The sequence below is a fragment of the Paramormyrops kingsleyae genome, chromosome 21 (assembly GCF_048594095.1).
Source record: "Paramormyrops kingsleyae isolate MSU_618 chromosome 21, PKINGS_0.4, whole genome shotgun sequence".
Classification (NCBI taxonomy): Eukaryota; Metazoa; Chordata; class Actinopteri; order Osteoglossiformes; family Mormyridae; genus Paramormyrops; species Paramormyrops kingsleyae.
In genome coordinates, this window is record NC_132817.1 from 11,291,323 (window position 1) to 11,317,876 (window position 26,554).

Genomic DNA, 26,554 nt, shown 5'->3' on the forward strand with positions numbered 1-26,554 from the left:
CGTTAGCTGGTGCTACATGCTATTTAACTTGCTTTTTGGCATGATAAATGTATCTACTTTAACGTTAGCTGATGCTATATACTATTTAACTTGCTTTTTGGCATGATAAATTTAATTACTTAACTAATGTTAGCTGGTGCTGGTATATATGTTATGTCAGTTTGCAGACAATGAAGAGAACGTCTGCAGACATCTCTTCTTATTTTAAGAAGAAAGTTAGTTCAGGAGAGAGAGAGAGCCAAGAGGGGAGCATCCTGCTCTTCGTGAAGTGGAGGATGCAGAGGAAGAAGCAGAGGCAGAGCATGATAAAGATAGACAGGCACAGACAGCATCAGTAAGAGATGAAGATGAAGAATATCAGACAGCAGATCAGGAACAGGCAGCAACTATGGTTAGAGAGGCGAGGCAGGATTTAGCAAAAGCAGGTGTTCGACCTGTTCCTGGACCAACAGGTGAAGTGATGACTGTAATGAAATGGATCACTAGGCCAGATATCAGTGTCCTCTGTAACATCATTTGGGTATATGTATGGCTAGAGTGTGTTTCCATTAAGTTACAAGTCATGACAATCACTTCTGCCTTCTGATTTATTTATTAGTAGTTGAGTTTTATTAGATTTGTGTATAGGCTGTTATTACAGCTATAATTGATAATTACTATGAAGGGGGACCAACTTATTATTGTGATTATTTATATCATAATGATTGATTTTGCCTCTTGTTTCATCACATATATCTCCAAGTCAAGAGCAGAGCAGCCCAAGCAGCCACAACTCAAGAGCTTCCCTCGAACCTATCAAGGGGACAGAAGACGGTGCTTCTCTAAAGACTGGTATAACACACATAAATGGCTGGAATACTCTCAGAGTAAAGACTCTGCCTACTGTTATGCCTGCCGACAGTTCAGTCTCCCCTCCTCAGGTGATTCGGTATTTACATCTGAAGAGGGGTTTAAAAATTGGAAGAAGGCGACCTACAAAGATGGGGGACTTATAGGGCATGCAAAATCTGAAGTTCATACAAATGCAATGTTAGCTTGGGCAGAGTATGAGAAGTCAACTGCAACCACATCCTCTCTCTCAGCCTCCTTAAATGCAGAGTATGACAAATTAGTGAGGTAAAATAGACATTACATTAAAACTGTTGCAGAAATCCTGCTTTTCACAGCTACACAAAACATTGCCCAGAGAGCACACAGAGAGTCAGAAAGTGACAATAAAGGAAATTTTCTTTGTATTATGGAACTCCTTGCTAAGCATGATCCCATTGTCAAAAGGAAAATGACAAGCCAAAGAAATGCAACATACCTTGGGCATGCTACACAAAACGAAATCATTGATTGTCTTGCCGAAATGGTCCGCACCTCAATAATTAGTGAGGTTGTGCAAAGTGAAGCTTTCAGCATTTTGGTTGACGAGACCCAGTAGGATAAGCGGTTTGGACAATGGATGGATGGATGGATGGAGACTAAAGACCTTAGTAAGAAGGAACAGATGTCCTTTGTAATTAGGTACTACTACAATGGGTCAGTATGTGAAAGCTTCCTTGCCTTTGAAGCAGCAGAGCGCCTGGACGCTGCAGCACTTTCACAGAAAATTGTGCAAATATTGCAGAAATATGGTCTTGACTACAAAAACCACCTTGTAGGGCAAGCATATGATGGTGCCTCAGTCATGAGTGGAAAGAACACAGGTGTGCAAGCACGCTTTAAAGCAGAGGCACCATTAGCTTTTTATGTTCACTGCAATGCACATTGTTTAAATTTAGTTTTAGTTGACAGTGTGAAATGCATCCCTGGAGCCTATTGCTTCTTCTCTCTTTTGCAGAAACTGTATGTCTTTGTGTCATGGTCATATGTGCACCAAAAATGGCTTGAGGTACAGAGGGAGATGTTTCAGGGAGCCCCAAGGGAGTTACAAAGGCTGATAGAGACAAGGTGGGCATGTAGGTACAATGCTTGCATGACAGTGAGGGACAGACTGCCCGCCATCATACGTCTACTAAAAGAAATATCAGAAGAGCCCAATGGTGACAGAGCTGTAGAGGCAAGATGTTTATTAGCCCAAATAGATCTCAAGTTTGTTGGTCTCCTTGCAACATTCACCGGTGTTTTTGGTGAGATAAAATATCTCTCAGGTATTCTACAGTCCCCACAACTCAATTTGGGCACAGCTGTTACACTTGTTGACTCTCTTGTTGAGATATTGGACAGTTACAGAGAGGGCCCTGTCTTTAATGACATTTGGGACAAAACTGACCCTTGCCAAGCAATGCAACATCAGTGCTACACCTCCAGGCTGTCAGGTCACACCAAGCTCTAGGCTTGAAAGGCATTACATATCCACCCCGATAGTTCAAAGACGGGTCAACACAGTCTTTTCGGGCAGGGTTATTCATTCCAATTATTGATATGCTTCTGTCTGAGGTGAAGAGAAGATTTTCTAAAGAAAATTGTGTCACATTGCAAGGGATACAAGCCTTAAATCCCTGCAGTCCCTGCAGTTTTGTGAGATTGATGGAGTGTTTCCATTCGCCTCACAGTACAACTGCAGCACTGAAGATCTACAATACAAGATCCCCCAGCTTAAGCAAATTCTTGAGAGGAAGCGAACTAATGGTCTGGAAACACCAAACAGTTTAATAGATCTCACCGTCTTCCTGTAGCCATATAGTGAGGTCTTCCATCAGATGTTTAAACTGTGTAAAATTGCACTTGCATTACCAGTGAACACTGCATCATGTGAGTGCAGTTTTTCTGTGCTAAAATTGATCAAAACATCCCTTGAGAAGTATTATGACTGATGAACGATTGAGTAATTTGGGGGTGCTAAGTGTGGAGTCAAGAAGGGCTAGGGCCATAAATCTTGATGACTTTGTAGATTTGTTTGCAAAAAAGCACAGCAACAGGCGAATAAAACTATATTGAGTGTGTAGCCTGTACTCGATTACTGTATTTGTTTGTTTGCCGGTGGATCATAATAAAATATACAAATGTACATGTAATGCCTGTTTTAATTTTTTTTTCCTTTTTTAGGAATATTATATGTAACATTTTAGTGTACATAAAGAGGCAGCAACAGTCAAATAATTCAAAGCTGTATTGAACATAATTGGAGACTAGTGCGGTGTTTTTAAACTTGGTTAAGCTTGTTCCCAGTAACAAAACAATTAATTGAGTAACACATATACATAAAACACATTAAAACAGGATTATTGTGGAACTCAAAATGTTAATTGTACAATGTAATTGTAAGTTTATGCACTTGTGATCACTGGGACATTAAATGTAACACAAGAAACGAAAGTATATCAGTAGGCGATCCCTTAAATCTTTCTAATAGTTTTCAACTAGCTATATCATTTTCTTTTTCGAATTATCAGGTTTTGTATATCTTCATAAATTTCCCACTTTGGATAAAAAGTTGTCTCGATATATACCTTCATTCACCTTTCACAGGTCCCGCTGCATCCTGTGCCGAATACTAAAGCCCTTCACTTTTTGGTAACCAAATGAAATACTGGTTTAGTGCACCCCGTTCCCCCGGGTGCTAAATATAACCAGCAACGGGAATTTCGAGAAGCGATGTTACGTTTGGATTGATTACAGCATGTACTGTATATGATAATATTGCATGTAATATAAAAAGCTATTTATGACTTAACCCAATAAATCCACATTTATTTGGGGGCATAATAAATGTTTTTGGTTTTTTTTTTTTGGGGGGGGGGGGGTAACCACTGTCACTCAGGCACAAGACCACATGAAAAACAACCATGACAAGCATCTGGATAAGTACATCTTTAATTGAGTAACAGCACAGTGTTATTTCGTATGTCACAGCACACTGTCATGAGCCTTCTTTCTCGGCTTCTGGTTACTGCTGCACCTGCACTTCCTGTCGAATAACACGTGTTTTGCACGCATCATCTGTAAAAGAGCAGCAGAAAGCATGACTGTACAGCAAACACAGCAAGGCACATCGTCATAATTAGCAAAGAAGAGCTTAAACTCTTCAAACACCCTTCTGTTCCAGGAGTAGTAAAAGCTTAGCATGCACAACATTATTAACATTATTGCTATTTTTATTATGATGATAATTATTATTTCTAACCAGAGCATGTGAGCGGAGTGTGAGCGAGGAGCGGAGCGGGCGGAACAGATTTAACACACTATTAACATCACAGCTTCATAGTTTGATAGAGCTCTTGGATTTACATTATGTATATATATTCATCTAAAAACAATATTTTGGAATAACATAGTACTTCTCCATGTTCAAAAGTTAGTCACAGATTAATTGTATACTATTTCAAAACATTTTCCACATAAATAGCTAACGACCAAAGTAATGCTAAAACCAACACTAATTTGACAAACCTTTACCAGTCTTTTAGACTAATCTACCCAATATATTTCCCTCTTTATATGATCTCAGCCATTGTTAGCAATACCAGTGCTGTCCAGTAGATAAGAACTAAATACCTAGTATTTTGCACATACAAACACGGTAACGACATATCCACAGATAGAGGTTGGAAAGTACTGTGTGTACAACTGATTTAATGAGATAGATAAGAGATAAGTGCCAATGAGCAGTATATTACAACAGCTTTCACTTACAATTGATGTGCGGAGCAACAATCTTGAATTCTGAGGTCTGGGCGGTAGAGGCTCTACCCAGGTCCATTCTTAGCCATTGTCAGCAGTCACCAGTTGATAAGAGCAAAATATCCAGTATTTTGCACATACAAACACTGAAGCAACATAAGCAACAGATAAAAGTTGGACAATACTGTGTATGCAATCATTTGAATGAGACACAAATTAGAGAGAAGTGCCAACAAACAGTATATTACTACAGCTTTCACTTACTATTGATGCACGGAGTAGCAATCCTGAATTCTGAGCAGGGGGTGGCAGAGGTTCCAGGTCGGTCTACATGACCTTCCTTAGAAACTCGTACACGGCATTGGTGATGCCCCAGGACAGGAGGGAGCGGTGGTAATTAAGGTGAGCCCCTCGGTAGAGGTGGCTCAATTTACCACCCCGCTCACTCCAGATGGTACGCAGCACCTGCCACGAGGACTGGAACTTGCCACCCACCTGCGTCTGCTTGCAAGCCTTCAGTACATTTAGTGGGTAGAAAAGTAAGCCCAGAGTGGCTCCCAGAAGGCCGCCGCAGACAAAATCACTGACCAGGTGGCCGGCATGGGATTCAGCCTCAGGCAGGCTGTTCTTGATGGGCCCACGGAGCCCGAAGAAGAGCATGTTGTAGGGCCCATTGCGCAGCAGGATGGGCCCCATGCCACGGTACAATTCACGCACCCCGTAGTCCTGCACCAGCGTCCGGAACACATGAAAAGTGTTATTGAAACGGCCGTGGTGCCGATGGTCCTGCAGCAGCGCCTGGATCCTCTCAAAGGGGGTCAGAGTTGCCCCCATAGTGCCCGCGAGAATAGCCGCCATGCTGCTGGTCAGCAGCCCCGGGGTGCCGGCAGGTCGTGGCAGCAGCCGAGATAAGTCGTTGTAAAAGCCGAACATGAAGGCCATTGAGGTGGTCCTCTGTAGCAGCGGGGGCAGCATGCCACGGTACAGGGTCCGCATGCCGTCCCTTTGCAGCTGCCGGATGGCCTCGGTCGTGGGCACGTCAAAAACCTGCTGCCGAAAGATGACCTTCTTTACTGGGAAGGTCATCATAATGTTCGCCATGCCAGCACAACCACCGCAGATATAGTGCTTTCCAGGCCTGGTTGGTGCCTCAAACTCAGGGCTCCCTTGTTGATTCTCTGCCATCTTACTGAAGTGAAGGGAGGCAAATTTTCAATGGTAAAATACTGTAAAGGAGAGAATTAAAAAGAATTAGGCATTCATGTGTACTTTCATGCTGTACTAGTTAAAATACACCAATAGAGGTACAAAAAACAACCCATATGGATTATGAGGTGCCCCTATTGTCAGGCTGTCCTACACCTATACATGATCATCCTAGAAAATAAGTTTTCTGTTTAGCAGGGTCCTTGCTGCCAGCGCAGAAATGCGCACATCTATTCCTGATACGAACTGTGGGGGAACAGCAGCGTTTGCACGCGTAAGGTCGCTCGCTTCCTGCGAACTGTAAGTGACCTCCAGGCCTCAGAGCACATTTTCGCCGCTGGCCATCCCACCACCTTAAAGAACAGCCTTCTCTTTCACGTTTTGTCGGGCCAGCTCCGAGCACGGAGCTCTCGTCCTACACATCGGTCAACTGGGAAATTTACAATTTAAAATGATCTAATATCCTGCGTTTGACGATATTGTCAAGGAATCAATCAGAATTGTACCCAGAAGCGATCATCTCCTGAGACAGTATTTATTCTTCCCATTATTTTGACATAGCGCCGTTGCAACAAAGCGAGTTCCCTCAAAAGAGTTAGAGCGAAACCTTATAAAACCACTCCATTTAATTGTTAGCGTACTACGGAAGAGGATTAGGGCCACCATGAAAATATTATTTGAATTCTGACTTTAATCTCAGAATTCTGACTTTAATTTCAGAATTCTGACTTTAATCTCAGAATTCTGACTTTAATCTCAGAATTCTGAGTTTAGAAAAAAAAGTAAGAATTCTGAAATTAAAGTCAGAATTCTGAGATTAAAGTCAGAATTCAAATAATATTTTCATGGTGGCCCTAATCCTCTTCCGTAGCAAACTGCCTTACCTAGAAGCTGGTCGTAGATATTTCACCTTCGTTAGCTCAGGTAATTTTTTCAGATGCGCCCTGAATTATCGCCTGTGCTTAAATGACGACAGTGGTTGGTTGCGCTCAGTATTAATAGTGGCACGGTTGTGATTTTTACGTCACAGTTCCAGAACTACGTTTTTTTGTTTTTGTTTTTTTTTAATTGACAACAAATCGACGTACGATATTACGTAAACTAGACTGAGTGTTCTAACTGGTTGACGCTTAGAATCATCTAAGCCTCGAGCGTGACTCCGACGGACTCTATTGCTGGAGATGAGCGATATAGCTGAACAGCAGCGTGTTATATTCAGGGAAGCTTTAGGGTCACCTGTGAGCTTCACCCTCCGTGATCAGACCCCTGCTCACTAGTGTAAAATTACTCTGCTTTGTGAAATAAACAATGCAATAGCTAATAATGTTGCGTTTGTCTATTTTATACATATACACTTGCTGCAACAAGAGGGAAGGGACCATGGATATTCATCCATCCATTCATCCATTTTCTGTAACCGCTTGTGTCGCGGAGGTCCGGAACCTACGGCCGCAAGGCGGGGAATAACCCAAGACAGGACATCGACCCATCGCAGATTAAATAGAAAAGTGTCTTTAAAATGAGAACGATTACAAACTAATGAAGCCACAGACGTAACTAAAACTAATCTTGATTTCAAATGAAAATTGAAAATAATTTTAAAGAATCCTTATTAAACAACAACAACAACAAAACTTAATTAAATAAGCAAAAGTATGATAACACTGATTGGAACATCTGGAAGGGAAAACTGACATTTTTCTCCCCAAACTCAGCTCCTACAGGATAAATGAAAAAATGTGGCAGTCGCTTATGTAGGACAGGTACAAGGGCGGGTCTCCACAGAAATATATATAATATAAATAAAAATCGACAAAAAACACTTTAATTCCATTATACAAGGTAGTGATGTGTCCTTCATGAACGAGTCGGCCCCTTTCCGTGAACGATGGGATCCGCCTCCTGTCTGAGAGCCGATTATTTTTTTATTTGTGTTTTTTTCTCTCTTTTTAATTACAACAAGACAGCAATAGGATGATCTTTTCGCCATACGTTTTGGCCACGGGCATTCAATCATAATGTAAAATAACAGCATTCTCGAAATTAAAAGGTTTACTATAATTACTTTGAATAATTTAAGTGATGTACGCACATACATAGGCTACCAATCTTGGGCCCAACATTGTTAAATTTGGCTGAATATTAATAGCCAGAAGTGGTACTAAATGAACAGCTGTTTCGGAGCCGAAAGAGCAGGTTCTTATTGTCGAGCTGAGCCTAATGATCTGGCTCAATAAAAAGAATCAGAATTCACGTGACTACCACAAGACGAAGACAGAAAGACTCAATTCCTTAGAAAATGCATTTATTTTAAATAATATCGCCAACAGCAACAATAATAATAACGATAATAATAATCACTAAAAACGTGAAATTCAGCCTGTAAATGCAGCATATGCTAATGCACTTCACCTATTTCAAATTCCAGATTAATGTATTCGCGCCATTTTTAATGTTTTACGTTCTCCGTTTGAAGCAAAGAGTAATATCTAATTTTCCATAGAAAGAAAGAAATATTTTGATCCATATCTATACACGTTTCTCCGTGTACGTGTGGGTTGAGAACAAGGCTAAATTGAGTATTATTCTAATGCCTACTGGAAAAAATTCGATTAGTAATTCTGCTTTAATTAGTGCCCATCCATAATACAAATCACCTACTAGAAATTAATATTTAAATCCATATTCCGTACTAAGGGCGATTCTACGATTTCTAAATTAGGGAGCTCAGCCCCCTGAATAAATATAAGCTAAACTTAGTAGACAAATTTTGCAGTGGGCTAAGGGCTCACCTTAATAAATTTTAATAAAAAAGGGTCCATTGCGCAGCCGAACATGAAGGTCATTGAGGTGGTCCTCTGTACCAGCGGGGGCAGCATGCCACGGTACAGGGTCCGCATGCCGTCGAAGACAGAAAGACTCAATTCCTTAGAAAATGCATTTATTTTAAATAATATCGCCAACAGCAACAATAATAATAACGATAATAATAATCACTAAAAACGTGAAATTCAGCCTGTAAATGCAGCATATGCTAATGCACTTCACCTATTTCAAATTCCAGATTAATGTATTCGCGCCATTTTGAATGTTTTACGTTCTCCGTTTGAAGCAAAGAGTAATATCTAATTTTCCATAGAAAGAAAGAAATATTTCGATCCATATCTATACACGTTTCTCCGTGTACTTGTGGGTTGAGAACAAGGCTAAATTGAGTATTATTCTAATACCTACTGGAAAAAATTCGATTAGTAATTCTGCTTTAATTAGTGCCCATCCATAATACAAATCACCTACTAGAAATTAATATTTAAATCCATATTCCGTACTAAGGGCGATTCTACGATTTCTAAATTAGGGAGCTCAGCCCCCTGATTAAATATAAGCTAAACTTAGTAGACATATTTTGCAGTGGGCTAAGTTAGATAAATATAGTAATAGGGAAATTATGTTTTTTTCTAATGTAACATTAACAAAGGAAGGCAGTTCAGCCAGATTCGATAAGAATTATATGTCAAATAAAAGCAGCAAATGAAAGAAAAATGCAAAATGTACTAATTGCTTATAGCCAAAAGGCAAAAATTTTAAATGTTAAATATAAAAACACTAACCAAATGGAGAAAAACAGCTAACTGTGCAAATCAGAAGTTGGCCAAGAATAAAATTCTAAAATAACGCATATGCAAAATGTGCTAATTATTATTAATCTAACAAATGTGTTAAATATAAGAACAACAGCAAATGGAAGAAAAATGCAAAATGTGCAAATTGCTGAGCATATCGGCTAAAAATGAAATGTTAAATATTAAAACGCCAATTGGAGTAAACAAGCAACATGTGCAACTGAAAACTAAGAAAAACACATGTCTATAGTCAATATAGAAGTATTGCAGGGAAAGAAATAACTATATACATACTATGGAATTTGTTTTATAGGTTAGCATTTAAAATACTAGCTGTTGCACTTTTGAAGTGCTGAGGCTGCTCCTCCTGTCTGAGACGATTTGTCCAGCTTCTCTATTTCATAAATACTTCAAAATGTTTATTTTATTAAAGCCCTTCACTTTTTGGTAACCAAATGAAATACTGGTTTAGTGCACCCCGTTCCCCCGGGTGCTAAATATAACCAGCAACGGGAATTTCGAGAAGCGATGTTACGTTTGGATTGATTACAACATGTACTGTATATGATAATATTGCATGTAATATAAAAAGCTATTTATGACTTAACCCAATAAATCCACATTTATTTGGGGGCATAATAAATGTTTTTTGTTTTTTTTTTTTGGGGGGGGGGGGGTAACCACTGTCACTCAGGCACAAGACCACATGAAAAACAACCATGACAAGCATCTGGATAAGTACATCTTTAATTGAGTAACAGCACAGTGTTATTTCGTATGTCACAGCACACTGTCATGAGCCTTCTTTCTCGGCTTCTGGTTACTGCTGCACCTGCACTTCCTGTCGAATAACACGTGTTTTGCACGCATCATCTGTAAAAGAGCAGCAGAAAGCATGACTGTACAGCAAACACAGCAAGGCACATCGTCATAATTAGCAAAGAAGAGCTTAAACTCTTCAAACACCCTTCTGTTCCAGGAGTAGTAAAACCTTAGCATGCACAACATTATTAACATTATTGCTATTTTTATTATGATGATAATTATTATTTCTAACCAGAGCATGTGAGCGGAGCGGAGCGTGAGCGAGGAGCGGAGCGGGCGGAACAGATTTAACACACTATTAACATCACAGCTTCATAGTTTGATAGAGCTCTTGGATTTACATTATGTATATATATTCATCTAAAAACAATATTTTGGAATAACATAGTACTTCTCCATGTTCAAAAGTTGGTTACAGATTAATTGTATACTATTTCAAAACATTTTCCACATAAATAGCTAACGACCAAAGTAATGCTAAAACCAACACTAATTTGACAAACCTTTACCAGTGTTTTAGACTAATCTACCCAATATATTTCCCTCTTTATATGATCTCAGCCATTGTTAGCAATACCAGTGCCATCCAGTAGATAAGAACTAAATACCCAGTATTTTGCACATACAAACACGGTAACGACATATCCACAGATAGAGGTTGGAAAGTACTGTGTGTACAACTGATTTAATGAGATAGATAAGAGATAAGTGCCAATGAGCAGTATATTACAACAGCTTTCACTTACAATTGACGTGCGGAGCAACAATCTTGAATTCTGAGGTCTGGGCGGTAGAGGCTCTACCCAGGTCCATTCTTAGCCATTGTCAGCAGTCACCAGTTGATAAGAGCAAAATATCCAGTATTTTGCACATACAAACACTGAAGCAACATAAGCAACAGATAAAAGTTGGACAATACTGTGTATGCAATCATTTGAATGAGACACAAATTAGAGAGAAGTGCCAACAAACAGTATATTACTACAGCTTTCACTTACTATTGATGCACGGAGTAGCAATCCTGAATTCTGAGCAGGGGGTGGTAGAGGTTCCAGGTCGGTTTACGTGACCTTCTTTAAAAACTCATAGGCAGCGTTAGTGATGCCCCAGGACAGGAGGGAGCGGTTATAATTGAGGAACGCCCCACGGTAGAGGTGGCTCAACTTTCCGCCCCGCTCACTCCAGATGGTGCGGAGCACCTGCCACGAAGACTGGAACTTGCCACCCACCTGCGTCTGCTTGCGAGCCTTCAGTACCTTTAGTGGGTAGAAAAGGAAGTTCAGAGATGCTCCCAAAATGCCGCCGCAGATGAAGTCGTTGACCAGGTGGCCAACGTGGGTCTCGGCCACAGGCAGGCTCCTCTTCATGGGCCCGCGGAGGCCAAAGAAGAGCACATTGTAGGGCCCGTTTTGCAGCAGGATTGGCCCCATGCCGCGGTACAACTCCCGCACGCCATAGTCCCGCACCAGGGTCCGGAACGTATGGAAGGTGTTGTTGAAGCGACTATGGTTCCGCTGGTCCTGCAGCAATGCCTGGACCCTGTTGAAGGGGGTCATAGTCGCCTCAGCAGTGCCCGCCAGTACAGCCGCCATGCTGTTAGTCAGCAGCCCCGGGCTGCCAGCGGGTTGGGGCAGCCACCGCGACATATCCTCATAAAAGCCAAACATGATGGCTGCCGAGGTGGTCTTCTCCAGCAGGGGGGGCAGCAAGCCACGGTATAGTGTCCGCATGCCATCCCTCTGCAGCTGCCGGATGGCCTCACTCGTGCGCACGCCAAACACCTGCTGCCGGAAGACGGTCTTTTTTATGGGGAAGACGATCATGGTGCTCGCGATACCAGCACACCCACCGCTGATGTAGTGCTTTGCACGCCCAGTTGGTGCCTCACACTCAGAGCTGCCTTGCTGATTGTCTGCCATCGTACTTTATTCCGAGGAGGCAAATTCGCAATGCTTGGATACTGTAAAGGATGCAATTCATAAGAATAAGGGTTTTATGTGTACTCTCATACTGTACTAGTTAAAAGAAAACCAAATACACTAATAAAGGTGCAAAAGATAAACCATATGGAGTAGGGGTGCCCCTACTGTCATGCTGTGTTGACCGATTACACAATTGTCCTAGAAAAGAACCTTTCTGTTTAGCAGGGGCCTTGCTGCCACACCTATTCCTGACACGAGCTGGGGGTGGGGGCACAGCGGCATTTGCACGCGTGAAGTCGCTCGTTTCGTACGAACTTTAAGTGACCTCCAAGCCTCAGAGCACATTTTTAAAGAACGGCCTTCTCTTTCACGTTTTATCGGTGCCCATCCTGCTGCAAATATCACGTTTTATCGGGCAAGCTCAAAGCACCGAGCCCTCGTCCTACACGTCGGTCAACTGGGAAGTTTACAATTTAAAATGATCTAATAAACTGCGTCTAGCGATATTGTCAAGGAGTCAATCTGGAGAGAATTGAACCCAGAAGCGATCATCTCCCGAGACAGTATTCTTTCCATTATTTTGACATAGCGTCATTGCCATCAGAGCAAGTTCCCTAAAAAGAGTTAGAGCGAAACTTTATAAACCACTCCATTTAATAGTTAGCAAACTGCCTTACCTAGAAACTGGTCGTAGATGTTTCACCTTCGTTAGCTCAGGTAATTTTTTCAGATGCGCCCTGAATTATCGCCTGTGCTTAAATGACGACAGTGGTTGGTTGCGCTCAGTATTAATAGTGGCACGGTTGTGATTTTTACGTCACAGTTCCAGAACTACGTTTTTTTGTTTTTGTTTTTTTTTAATTGACAACAAATCGACGTACGATATTACGTAAACTAGACTGAGTGTTCTAACTGGTTGACGCTTAGAATCATCTAAGCCTCGAGCGTGACTCCGACGGACTCTTGCTGGAGATGAGCGATATAGCTGAACAGCAGCGTGTTATATTCAGGGAAGCTTTAGGGTCACCTGTGAGCTTCACCCTCCGTGATCAGACCCCTGCTCACTAGTGTAAAATTACTCTGCTTTGTGAAATAAACAATGCAATAGCTAATAATGTTGCGTTTGTCTATTTTATACATATACACTTGCTGCAACAAGAGGGAAGGGACCATGGATATTCATCCATCCATTCATCCATTTTCTGTAACCGCTTGTGTCGCGGAGGTCCGGAACCTACGGCCGCAAGGCGGGGAATAACCCAAGACAGGGCACCGACCCATCGCAGATTAAATAGAAAAGTGTCTTTAAAATGAGAACGATTACAAACTAATGAAGCCACAGACGTAACTAAAACTAATCTTGATTTCAAATGAAAATTGAAAATAATTTTAAAGAATCCTTATTAAACAACAACAACAAAACTTAATTAAATAAGCAAAAGTATGATAACACTGATTGGAACATCTGGAAGGGAAAGCTGACATTTTTCTCCCCAAACTCAGCTCCTACAGGATAAATGAAAAAATGTGGCAGTCGCTTATGTAGGACAGGTACAAGGGCGGGTCTCCACAGAAATATATATAATATAAATAAAAATCGACAAAAAACACTTTAATTCCATTATACAAGGTAGTGATGTGTCCTTCATGAACGAGTCGGCCCCTTTCCGTGAACGATGGGATCCGCCTCCTGTCTGAGAGCCGATTATTTTTTTTATTCTGTTTTTTTTTCTCTCTTCGCTATTAACACAGCACGGCAATAGGATGATCTTTTCGCCACACGTTTCGACCACGGGCACTCCAAGCACCGAATGAGTAGTGTGTTGATGTGCGTGCTGTGCGATAAATCACGTCTAATGACAGACAATGATAATTTAGTTACGTGTTTTATTATTTTATCTTGCGTAACATGGACATAACAGTAGCATTAGAGATCTGTGACTTGTATTTATGCACCAAGACCAGATGCAGTGTGTTTAATGTTTGTTGTGACACCCTAATTTACAACGTTCAATATTAATTAAACGTTCCATACAGTTTTAAAATACTGTTTTCATGAATGTTTTATACCAAACATAACGTAAAATAACAGCATTCTGGAAATTAAAAGGTTTTGTATAATTACTTTGAATAATTTAAATGATGTACGCACAAACTTATCAATCATATCGGCCCCACATAGTAAATTTGGCTGAATATTATAGCCAGAAGTAGTACTAAATGGACAGCCGTTTGGGAGCCGAAATTGCAGGTCCATATATTACCGAGCTGAGCCTAATGATATGGCTCAATAAAAAGAATCTGTATTCACGTGACTACCACAAGACGAAGACAGAAAGACTCAATTCCTTAGAAAATGAATGAATTTTAAATAGGATCGTCAACAGCAACAACAATAATAATAATGGTTCGACCTGAATCAGTTTTTCCAATTTAAAATAAGGTAAATAGGCTACAAATAATTCCTTCAAACCTCAGAAACACTGATATTTTTTTTCAATTTTCTATGTTTTTCTGTGACCAAGAATATAGACTTAAATTAAAATTATACCTTAATATATATTATTAAAAGTATACCTTAATTATACACAAGAAATGATAAATTAAATAAAACCGTTAAACTTACGATACGCTTGTTGGCGAGCTTGTCGTTCGAAAGACGCCAAAACACGGAAAAGGACCAAAAAATATCCTCCCAAATAAACTAAACAATTAACATTAAATGACTAACAGTCAAAAACATTACAGTAATTTCGAAAATGTGTGTTTTTTAATACTATATATTATTTTCATATGCCTAAAATTTTCATGTACATTTTGTGATGCCATGCGTTGTATGGCGATGGACTTTGCTTGTACTGTAAACAAACAATACGCAGTTGCCATTATGTGTGAATGGCGAATATAATACTTAAATAGGACTTTAATTACTTAATATAATTTATGTTATTAACTTTTGAAGTACTGTAAATTTATGTATAGATGTGTAACTGTTAAAAACCATCACAAACGTGTTTATCAATCACTGAAACGTACTGCGGTAACACTTTATAATAGTTCCGTAGTTAAGAGGTAAATATGCAGAAACTAAGCAGCAACAAATGAGTAGTGCTTCATTAACACCTAAATTAGTACTATTCACTACTAAGGAGTTATGCTTAATTACTCAATAGGTAATAGCGAACTAATTATTATAGTAGTTCGCTAGTACTTCATTAGGAAGTATTGAGTATTGTAGGTCTCATTGGGAATTATCTACTAACTATGCATTATTTCTAATAACTACTAGTTCATTACTCGTCAAATGAACAGTGCTTATTTTGCACTAACTGGGACGTATATGCTACTGTTCTCAATGGTTTTTGGCATTCAAAAACAGGCTTGTTTCTTCCTATACTTGTTTGTATGACATACAACTTATTCTGTAAAATATGTATACAGTACCTACATTTTAATTGTTTACCTCACTTCAGTCTGTGTGACTGTTCTTCAAACTGTACTTTGAAGTCCAACTGAAGGGATGGTCAATCAGACTCCTGTTTTACCACATGATGTGTTCCACCACATATTGTTGATCTTTTTTAACATTAAGAAATTAATGTATGTATTTTAAATAAGGAATGAAGTCTTAATAATGACCTAAATAAAACTAATTGTAACTCATTAGTAATGATTGTGGCGTTACTGACTTCTTCAAAATGAGTTACTAAAGATCAAGAACAGTATTATAAAGTGAAACACACTGTAACTCATTAGTAATGAATGTGGTGTTACTGAGTAAGCTATTTCTTTCACTTAAACGTAAGGGGTTAATATATAAGAACAATGAATGTTAACATAGCTTATTTGCTTCACTTAAACATTTATGTAACACTTCTTGACACAAAAGCTTAAGTTAATTTTAAACATGTAATTTGAAGCACATCTATGTTTATATTAACATCACAACTTAATTTTTTAAATCAAATTACTTTACATTGATTACACATCCATCCCATTAAAACTATTTACACAGGGTATTGCTTTCTGATGTCATGTAACGTCCAAGTGGTCCATCCTTGTGTTTTTGACCCAGCCAGCAGGTTTTTTGTTTTTGATATTTTTTGTACTAGCGTGCTGTTTTTTTTTTTTTTTGGTTTTTTATTTTTTACAAGAACTGTAAATACATAAAACAGACAATGTACAATCATTTCAAATACCAGACATACAGAATACAATATATAACAGCCACGTCTAACAAATAAGAATGCGTCAGGGGTAATTACGCAAGTTTATAAAAACAAAGTAATTCGTATGATCTCATAGCTTTTTTGTTTTTAATATAACTTAAAGTGGTGCTGTATTGTTTAAAGTCCTTAATAAAAAGAAAAAAATTTGGCTTAGCACTAGACCATTTTCTTTTATGGATATGGAATTTTCCAAGTATAAGAAAGAGCTGTATTATAAAACATACATTTCTGTTCAAAGTATCCCTTGTAAAATAAAGCATTATATCATATAAATCTATTTTAATCAACATTTCAAAAGCTCTCATCAAGAAATTAGACACGTCTATCCAAAATAATCTAGAGTATAAACAATGGAAGAAAACATGAACAATGGTCTCCTTTGATAAATTACAAAACTGACAGGTGTCCTCTATGTTTAAATTAAATCTCTCAAGAACCTGTTTTACCGGATAAATTCTGTGCAAAATTTTAAATGATACTTCTTTGGTTTTATTACAAACAAAATATTTATTAATATTAGTCCATGCTCTTTTCCAATCAATACAGTCAAATAAGGAGGACCAAAAAACTGTTGAATTTGGAATATAACGTTCCTTGAATATACTTCTGATAAACTTATTATTGCAATTTTTTCTAATATATCAATTCCTTTAACCAAAATTTTGTCCACCCAAACTTCAGTGTTTATTTCACCACAATTTTGTAGTAATAGGACAATCTTTCTGGGCACCGCATCAAACACAATAGCATATTCTTTGGGTTTCACCGGAATTTTGAATTTGTCAAGGAATTCTGTATAAGAAAGTAATAACCCTTGTCCATTTAATAATTGACTGACTTTGATAATCCCATTATCAAACCAAGACCGGTAAAAAATACTCCTATTTTTATAAAGAATGTCTTTATTGTTCCAAATAAAGTATCGATGTGGTGAAAAGTTGTGACTGTAGAACAGTAGGGCTCCATGTCTTAAACGCCTGCTTATGAAAATCTGCTAATTTAACTGGAATTTTTTCTATTGAATAGTTACATTGTAAAAAGAAACATACACCACCTAAAGAACTTAAAAAATAATTAGGGAAAATATTCCATAAACTATCCTTATTTAACATAAAATCAGTTATCCATTTTACTTTAAATGTATTATTGAGCTCCCTGAAGGTCAACACCTCGAGACCACCATGTTCTTTTTTATTACATATTACTTCTTTCCTTAAATAATGCGCTTTTTTTCTCCATATGAAATCAAATAGCATTCTATCCATTTCTTTAAGAATATTGTCTGGAACACACAGAGACATTGAAACATATACAGCCCTAGAAATCACCCTCTGCTTTTGATAGTAAAACACGGGCAAATAAAGACAGATCTCTCATTAGCCATGCATTAAATTTCTTTTTTATCTTTTCCAAAATAGGTTTAAAATTGAATTCTTCTCTTTGATGAGACTCCTTACAGATTACAACTCCCAAGTATGTAACCACATTTTTAATTGGTATACCCCCTAATTCCGACAGAACACAATTTTTAAGAGGGAACAGTATAGACTTGTTCTTGTTCACTCTCCGGCCTGACACCTCTGCAAAATCATTCAGACACTGTACAGCTGTGTCTATTTGCTCCTCATCCTTTAAAAGCCCAGCCAGCAGGTACACTCAATCGGTCTTTGTCAGCTGACGTCACACTCGCTATAGCCGCAGTGTATTGTGGGTCAACTCGCCATTTTGGTTGTATACAACGCAAGAGTGAGCATTTGCGGGCGGCATTATCTTTGCTAAGGTGGGACATTCGTGCTGTGTGAAAGGCTGTCATACTCGGCAACATGAACAGAAGAAATAATGGAAAACCAATTAACTGGCTCCCAGCCCCCCAAAAATTCACCTAAACATGTTTTTTTTAGCATTTAAACACAAAATTAACCGGATAAAACAAGAAGAGCATATACTGTACTAAACACATCTAAGCACATTTATCAAAACAGTAATTTGTAAAGTAAAAAACAAATGTATCCAAACAATGTGTCCTGCCTCGATCGTCCGCATCTTCCGTGTGCCACGCCCCCTCGTTAACCCGGTGTGATCAGCTGTTTCTGTTGTTTTCATTAGCCCTCTGTATTTCGTCTGTATTTCAGTTTGTTTCCCCAGTCCGGTCATTGTATTGTCCGTCTGCGTTTTGCCTGTCTTTCCTGTAATTAAACCCCATATTCCCCGATACCCTGACATCTGCGCCTTTGTCTCCGTTCCCGCTCGGCACGACAATATTATTATAATTAAATGTATTAATGGTTTATTATTAATATTAAAATAATGAATAAGAAATCTTTATTTTTAAATGTATTTTATTATATAATAATAATTACTATTACTGTCTATCACTGTCTAAATGTATTTTTACTGTCTAAATATATGTATTCAGTTAGTGTAAACATTCACGGTGCTATCACAGCGAATGCGAGGCTGAGACTGAAGCTTTAACCTTTGTTTCCGCTGAGAGACGTGCTCTCATTTCCCTGCGCGTACAAGTTATCTTAGGTCGGCCTTCACGGTTTGACTTCTGAGATTCAGATCGAATTCTAGGTCATTTTTTTTTCGAACTGGTTGGTTCGACTTTTAAGAAATCCGAGTAATAATGAGTTTGAGAACTGAGGTACCACTGTATTTCAAAAGATTTTCCACATAAATAGGTTTCTAACAACCAAAGTAATGCTATAACCACAACTAATTTGAAAATCCTTTACCAGTGTTTTAGACTAATCCACCCAAAATATGTCCCTCTTTAGATGATCTCATCCATTGTTAGCAATACCAGTGCTGTCCAGTAGATAAGAACTAAATATCCAGTATTTTGCACATACAAACACTGAAGCAACATATGCAACAGATAAAAGTTGGACAGTACTGTGTATGAAATCACTTGAATGAGACACAAATACGAGAGAAGTGCCAACAAACAGTATATTACTACAGCTTTCACTTACTATTCATGCACGGAGCAGCAGTCTTGAGCAGGGGGTGGTAGAGGTTCCAGGGCCATTCCAGAGCCTTTCCAGAGGTTTGAGGTCGGTTTACATAACCTTCCTTAAAAACTCGTAGGCAGCGTTGGGGATGCCCCAGGACAGGAGGGAGCGGTGGTAATTGAGGAATGCCCCTCAGTAGAGGTGGCTCAATTTTCCACCCTGCTCGCTCCAGATGGTGCGCAGTACCTGCCACGAAGACTGGAACTCGCCACCCACCTGCGTCTGCTTGCGAGCCTTCAGTACCTTTAGTGGGTAGAAAAGGAAGTTCAGAGATGCTCCCAAAATGCCGCCGCAGATGAAGTCGCTGACCAGGTGGCCAACGTGGGTCTCGGCCACAGGCAGGCTCCTCTTCATGGGCCCGCGGAGGCCAAAGAAGAGCACGTTGTAGGGCCCGTTTTGCAGCAGGATGGGCCCCATGCGGCGGTACAACTCCCGCACGCCATAGTCCCGCACCAGGGTCTGGAACGTATGGAAGGTGTTGTTGAAGCGACTATGGTTCCGCTGGTCCTGCAGCAACGTCTGGACCCTGTTGAAGGGGGTCAGAGTCGCCTCAGCAGTGCCCGCCAGTACAGCCGCCATGCTGTTAGTCAGCAGCCCCGGGCTGCCAGCGGGTTGGGGCAGCCACCGCGACATATCCTCATAAAAGCCAAACATGATGGCTGCCGAGGTGGTCTTCTCCAGCAGGGGGGGCAGCAAGCCACGGTATAGTGTCCGCATGCCATCCCTCTGCAGCTGCCGGATGGCCTCAGTCGTGCGCACACCAAACAGCTGCTGCCGGAAGACGACCTATTTTATCGGGTAGACAATCATGGTGCTTGCAATACCAGCACACTCACCGCAGATGTAGTGCTTTGCACGCCCAGTTGGTGCCTCACACTCAGAGCTGCCTTGCTGATTGTCTGCCATCGTACTTTATTCCAAGGAGGCAAATTCGCAATGCTTGGATACTGTAAAGGATGCAATTCATAAGAATTAGGGTTTTATGTGTACTCTCATACTGTACTAGTTAAAAGAAAACCAAATACACTAATAAAGGTGCAAAAGATGAACCATATGGAGTAGGGGTGCCCCTACTGTCATGCTGTGTTGACCGATTACACAATTGTCCTAGAAAAGAACCTTTCTGCTAAGCAGGGTCCTTGCTGCCAGCGCTGAAATGCGCACACCTATTCCTGACACGAGCTGGGGGTGGGGGCACAGCGGCGTTTGCATGCGTGAAGTCGCTCGTTTCGTACAAACTTTAAGTTCTTTGTAAAGTAAGCCACTTCACCAGCTCAAAGCACCGAGCCCTCTATTATGTCGGTTAGACGGTACAAACGTAGCCTCACGCCGGGAGAGGTTTAACAGCCAGTCGCTTTACTTTTTCCTTCATACAACAACAAAACGCACATCCGTGCACCCCCGGAAGAACCCCCACAAAACCCCGTATGTCCGCATACGTAACATTTCCCCCCCCCCCCAAAAGCTTCCTGGCAGAAGCAGGCTCCCCACGTAACCACAGAACAACAACTTATGAACAAGGAACCTAAACCACAAACTCAGTGTCAAAGTCCCTCAAGTGTGAGGGCCGAGTCCTAACCCGCACCGGCCGACCCTCCTCGACTCTTGGCTGTGGCCCCCCCGGAATGGGCAAGGGCAAACCCACAGCAGGGCCTGGGAAATAGTCCTGCCCTACATCCGGCTGGGGACCAGGAGGAGAGCGAGGGTCGGGCGCTGGTTGTAGGTGCGGCGGTGCTGCTAGCCGCACCGGGTCGAGTGTTGCCGGTGGAGCTGCCACTGTTGGCGGAGTAGAATGGCCCACCTTCCTCAGCCTCTTAGCAGGCCAGCGAGAGCCGTCGCAGAGCATGAAGGTGGCTGGCCCCAGTCGCCGCTGGACCTGTAGGGGCTGGGACCAGTAAGACGCCATCTTACCGCTCCGGTGAGGCCTACAGACGCGAACCCAGTCCCATACCTGGATAGCGGCGTCCATAGCTCTGTGTTTCTGGTCAAAGTGACGCTTCATTTGGCCCTGATGCTGGAGTATAGAGGCCTTAGCCTGTGCCCGGGTGCGGCTCACTGCAGGCATTGCTGAGCCCTGGGCCTTCAGTCTGTCGAGTGGCAGTTCCATTTCCCGTCCCAGGATGAGGGATGCCTGAGAGGCCCCGGTTGTGGCCTGACGGCTGGCCCTGTAGTGCATCAGGGTCTGGTTCAGCGCGGTCTGGAACAGGCAGCCGTGGGCCAGGTGCGCCCTAATGCCGTAATTCAGCTAATTTCGTTGTCCAGGCAACTGTACAATGACAATAAAAAGTCTTGAGTCTTGAGTTCTTCAAGGTCTGATTGAACCTTTCAACCCCACCGTTAGCTTGGGGGTTGTAGTAGGCCGTGCGGATGTGATTGATCCCTCTGTCCCTGAGGAATCTGGAGAAGTCTGCAGAGAAAAACTGGGGCCCATTGTCCGTCGTGATGGCGCGAGGCATGCCCCATTGGGCAAACAGGGCCTCTAGAACTTCGGCAATTGCCCGGGTGGTGACAGTCCCCACTGGAACTACCTCCGGCCACTTGGAGTGGAGGTCATACAGCACCACCAGGAAGCACTGATGGTGGGGAATCCCACGACCATGGAGCTCACCACAAACATCGAGCTGGAGATGTTCCCATGCAGCGGAGTCGGATGCGGGGGGCCGGTTTTACCGCTAAGGAGGCACGGTGCACAGTCCTTCACGAGTGTTTCTCTGTCACGGTCGATTCCTGGCCACCAAACAAGGTCCCTGCACCGTTGCTTGAGTTTAATTATGCCCAGGTGCCCCTCATGCGCCATTGCCAGCACATGTGCGCGGAGGCCAGCGGGCACCACCGTGCGGAGACCCCTGGAGACACACGCACCACCCCAAGAGGAGAGTTCGTCACGTACCTGGGCAAACGGCGCGAGCTCCTCGGGTACCTTCACTGGCCATCCTGACCGTATGTATGTGCGGAGTGTGGTGAGGACTGGGTCTCGCTCTGATTCCTGTTTTAGCTCCTCTAGGGACACAGCCGGCCGCAGGGGTGTGTAGAGCATCTGGATGAGCTCATGCTCGGCTTCTTCCCCACCCCGCGGGGCTGCTGGTAAGGGTGCATCTATCGAACGCGAAAGGAGATCGGCGACCACGTTGTCCCTCCCCGGGGTGAATTTCAGTTCGTAGTCATACTGGCGCAGGCGTTCGCCCCATCTGTGCAGACGCAGGGGCTTGTGGCCGGGGCCTGATGCTGACAACAGGGTGGTCAATGTCTGATGATCCGTGCGGAGGAGGAAACGCCGGCCGTAGAGGTAAAGATGCCACCTCTCAGCAGCCTAAACGCAGGCGAGCGCCTTGCGCTCGCCCACAGAATACCGTTGTCCCGTTGGCATCAGGGCCCTGGAGGCGAAAATAACAGGCCGCTCCACCCCGTCCTGCTCCTGTGACAGAACCATCACAGGTAAGGCCGAGACATCACAGGTAAGGAAGGTTGGACAATTAGGATTATTGGATCTTCAGCGTCCGCACCGCCTCCGAGCAGGCCGCAGTCCAGTCCCACGGCACCGCCTTCCTCAGCAGCCAGCGGAGTGGTGCCGTGGTGTGAGAATAATTGGGTAGGAAATGGAGATAGTAGGCAGTCATGCCAAGAAACGAGGCCACCTGAGAAGCAGAAGTGGGTTCCGGGATCTGGTGGATGGCGTCGATGTTTGACTGTAGCGGAGAGATTCCCCTGGCCGACAGGCGAAAGCCTACGAAGTCTATTGCTGGGGCTGCAAAACAACACTTGTCACCATTAAGTGTCAAATTGTTCTTGAGTAGGGCCTGGGCCACCTGGTGCATCCGTACGTTATGCATTTCCATGTCCGGGGTGTGCACGACAATGTCGTCCAAGAAAACTGCCACCCTAGGGATGCCAGCCAAAATGGTACTCATCACCTTCTGGAAGCAGCTGGGTGCGGAGCTCAACCCAAATGGCATCCGCGTGTAACGGAACACCCCGGCGTGTGTCACAAATGCGATGAGATCCCTGCTTGCCGGGTGAAGGGGCACCTGTAGGTAGCCCTGATGCAGGTCGAGCTTTGTAAACACTACAGACCCATAGAAATAAGAACATAAGAACTATACAAAAATGAGAGGAGGCCATTCGGCCCATCGAGCTCGCTTGGGGAGAACTTAACTAATAGCTCAGAGTTGTTAAAATCTTATCTAGCTCTGATTTAAAGGAACCCAAAGATTCAGCTTGCACTACGTTATCAGGAAGACTATTCCATACTCTGACTACACGCTGTGTAAAGAAGTGCTTCCTTAAATCCAGTTTGAAATGTTCTCCCGCTAATTTCCACCTATGCCCACGAGTTCTTGTATTTGAACTAATGCTGAAGTAACTATTCGGTTGAATAGCATCCAAACCTGTTAGAATCTTATAGACCTGGATCATGTCCCCCCTCAGTCTCCTTTGCTTGAGGCTGAACAGATTTAGCTCAACTAACCTTTCCTCGTATGACATTCCTCTAAGACCAGGAATCATTCTTGTGGCCCTACGCTGCACCTTTTCTAAGGCCGCAATGTCCTTTTTAAGATATGGTGACCAAACCTGCACACAATATTCTAGGTAAGGTCTCACCAACGAATTGTATAATCTTAGCATTACCTCCCTTGACTTAAACTCCACACACCTGGAGATATACCCCAACATCCTATTGGCCTTTTTTATTGCTTCCCCGCACTGGCGAGAATGAGACATGGAAGCATCAACATACACACCAAGGTCTTTCTCATAATCAGCTACCTTTATTTCAGTAGGTCCCATAAAATACCTGTACTTTATATTTCTGCTCCCTACATGGAGTACCTTACATTTGTCTATGTTAAATTTCATCTGCCAGGTATCGGCCCAGTCACTAATTAAATCAAGATCCCGCTGTAGCTGCTGAGCCGCTAGTTCAGTATCTGCTACACCACCCACCTTGGTGTCATCTGCAAATTTCACCAGTTTACTGTATATATTGATGTCTATGTCATTTATGTAAATTAGGAACAATAGTGGTCCTAAAATTGAACCCTGCGGTACCCCACTATGAACACAGACCCACTGTGACATTGTGCCTCTTATAACTTCCTATCCGTTAACCAGTTATCAATCCAGGTCGCTACAGTTCCTAAAATACCTGTCGCTTTGAGTTTAAGTAAGAGCCTCTTGTGGGGAACAACATCAAAAGCCTTTTGGAAATCTAAGTAGATGACATCATACAGTAGGCCTTCTTATCATCAACTTCCTGAGTAGCTTCCTCAAAAAACTCCAACAGATTTGTTAAACAGGATCTACCTCTCCTAAATCCATGCTGGCTATACCTCAAAATGTTATTTGAGTCCAGGTAATCTACCATTTTCTCTTTGATTATAGCCTCCATAACTTTACCAGTTATACAAGTTAGACTGATTGGCCTATAGTTTGACAAATTATTTCTATCCCCGTTTTGAAAATGGGCATAATGTTGGTATGCTTCCAATCAGAAGGTACCACACCTTCAGATAAGGATTTTTGAAACAGTTAAGTTAAGGGTTGGCAAATAATATCTCTCATCTCTTTTAACACTATAGGTAAGATGCCATCAGGGCCCTGTGATTTATTTATTTTGAGCTTAGCTAGGCTTTGCAAAACATCAGCTTCAGTTATAAATATATTAGTTATAGACGATGCTGGATTAGTAATAAGAACTGGTAAGTTACTAGTGTCCTCAACAGTGAATATCCGTGCAAAACTATCATTGAACTCATTTACTATATCAATGTCGTTTTCAATTATAAGACTCTTACTATCCTGCAGATTAGTAATTTCAGCTTTTAGAGCTCTTTTAGAGTTAAAATACTGGTAGAAACTTTTAACGTCATCCTTAGCCTCCAATGCAATCTTCCTTTCAACATTCCTTTTAGCTCGTCTAATGTCATTTTTTAACTCAGCCTGTAGATTTAGATACTCTTGCTTTATTCTGTCATCATCAGTTATTTTCCATTTCTGGAACAAAGCCCCTTTCCTCCTTACTTTATACCTTATTTCCCTAGTAAACCACCTAAGTTGCAATTTCCTAGATTTATTCTTGCTGGAAACAGGTATGAAGTCCTCTTGCACTTGCAATAGTAGCCTTCCTAACATTATATATTTTTGATTTGGACTTTGCTCTTCGGGCACTACACTTAAACTCAAATTTAACCATGTTATGATTGCTACTGTCAAGTGGTTCTAAAATGTCTAATTTACCAATCCTGTCCCGGTTATTAGAGAAAACAAGATCAAGAATGGCATCTCCCCTGGTAGGGGTATTAACAAACTGAGTAAAAAAACAATCCTGTACTAATTCCACCATCTCCAGTTCATTTTCAGAAGAGCCAGCGACAATGTCCCACTGCATCCCCGGTAGATTAAAATCACCCATAACTACCACATCATTTTTATTGCTTATAATCCTAATATTACTGTATAACAATCTGCTTTCCTCAGCAGCTACATTGGGTGCTCTGTAACAAACACCGACAATAAGGCTATTTGAGTTTTTAGCATCTAATTTTACCCATATACAGTAGCTTCCGTACTTTTACTTATATCAGTAAGCTCCCTTGCCTGCAAGTTTTCCTTTTCATATACTGCCACACCACCTCCCTTCTTACCTATACGGTCTTTACGGAACAACGTGTAACCATCCATATTATATTCTTGTCCATCCTTTTCTCTCAACCACGTTTCAGTTATTCCTATAATATCATAAGAGTCCGATGAGATAAAAACCTCTAAATCATGAATTTTATTCCTAATACTCCTGGCGTTTAAATAAAAACAACAAAGGGTAGATCTATTACGGTGCCCACTTATAATATGATTTTTTGGGCCTTTCCGTTTCTCACCACTTACATACTTAACTAACCTCCCTGCCCCCCCAGTCCCTAGTTTAAACATTCCTCAACTACTCTACACATATGCCTTCCGAGTACACTGGTTCCCCTCCGGTTCAGATGCAACCCATCCGGCTTGAACAGGTCCCACCTGTTCCAGAAGGTCCTCCAGTGCCCCATAAACCTAAACCCATCTTTCCTACACCATCCTTGTAGCCACGCATTTAATCTCCTTATCTCGGCTAATTTAGCCTGACTTGC

The 26,554-nt window shown here is 41.7% G+C and overlaps 2 protein-coding genes and 1 pseudogene across 3 annotated transcripts; all 3 read right to left on the bottom strand.

Moving 5' to 3' along the window:
• Nucleotides 1-3,785: 3,785 nt before the first annotated feature.
• LOC111847675 (mitochondrial nicotinamide adenine dinucleotide transporter SLC25A51-like) lies at nt 3,786-6,837 on the bottom strand. Its single transcript, XM_072704338.1, has 4 exons — nt 6,699-6,837; nt 4,873-5,834; nt 4,621-4,754; nt 3,786-3,927 (listed from the first exon to the last, which is right to left on the bottom strand). Exon 2 carries the CDS (start codon nt 5,791-5,793, stop codon nt 4,936-4,938), a length of 858 nt encoding a protein of 285 aa, XP_072560439.1. The 5' UTR covers nt 5,794-5,834; nt 6,699-6,837; the 3' UTR covers nt 3,786-3,927; nt 4,621-4,754; nt 4,873-4,935.
• Nucleotides 6,838-10,168: 3,331 nt separating this feature from the next.
• LOC140581484 (mitochondrial nicotinamide adenine dinucleotide transporter SLC25A51-like) lies at nt 10,169-12,960 on the bottom strand. Of its 2 annotated transcripts, none has more exons than XM_072704316.1 (4): nt 12,862-12,960; nt 11,519-12,222; nt 11,009-11,142; nt 10,169-10,310 (listed from the first exon to the last, which is right to left on the bottom strand). In XM_072704316.1, exons 2-3 carry the CDS (start codon nt 12,179-12,181, stop codon nt 11,095-11,097), a joined length of 711 nt encoding a protein of 236 aa, XP_072560417.1. In that variant the 5' UTR covers nt 12,182-12,222; nt 12,862-12,960; the 3' UTR covers nt 10,169-10,310; nt 11,009-11,094. The 2 variants fall into 2 exon arrangements, with proteins under 2 accessions (XP_072560417.1, XP_072560416.1); XM_072704315.1 differs by having other exon boundaries at nt 11,261-12,222.
• Nucleotides 12,961-19,478: 6,518 nt separating this feature from the next.
• On the bottom strand, nt 19,479-20,336 carry LOC111847679 (mitochondrial nicotinamide adenine dinucleotide transporter SLC25A51-like; annotated as a pseudogene).
• Nucleotides 20,337-26,554: the final 6,218 nt, after the last annotated feature.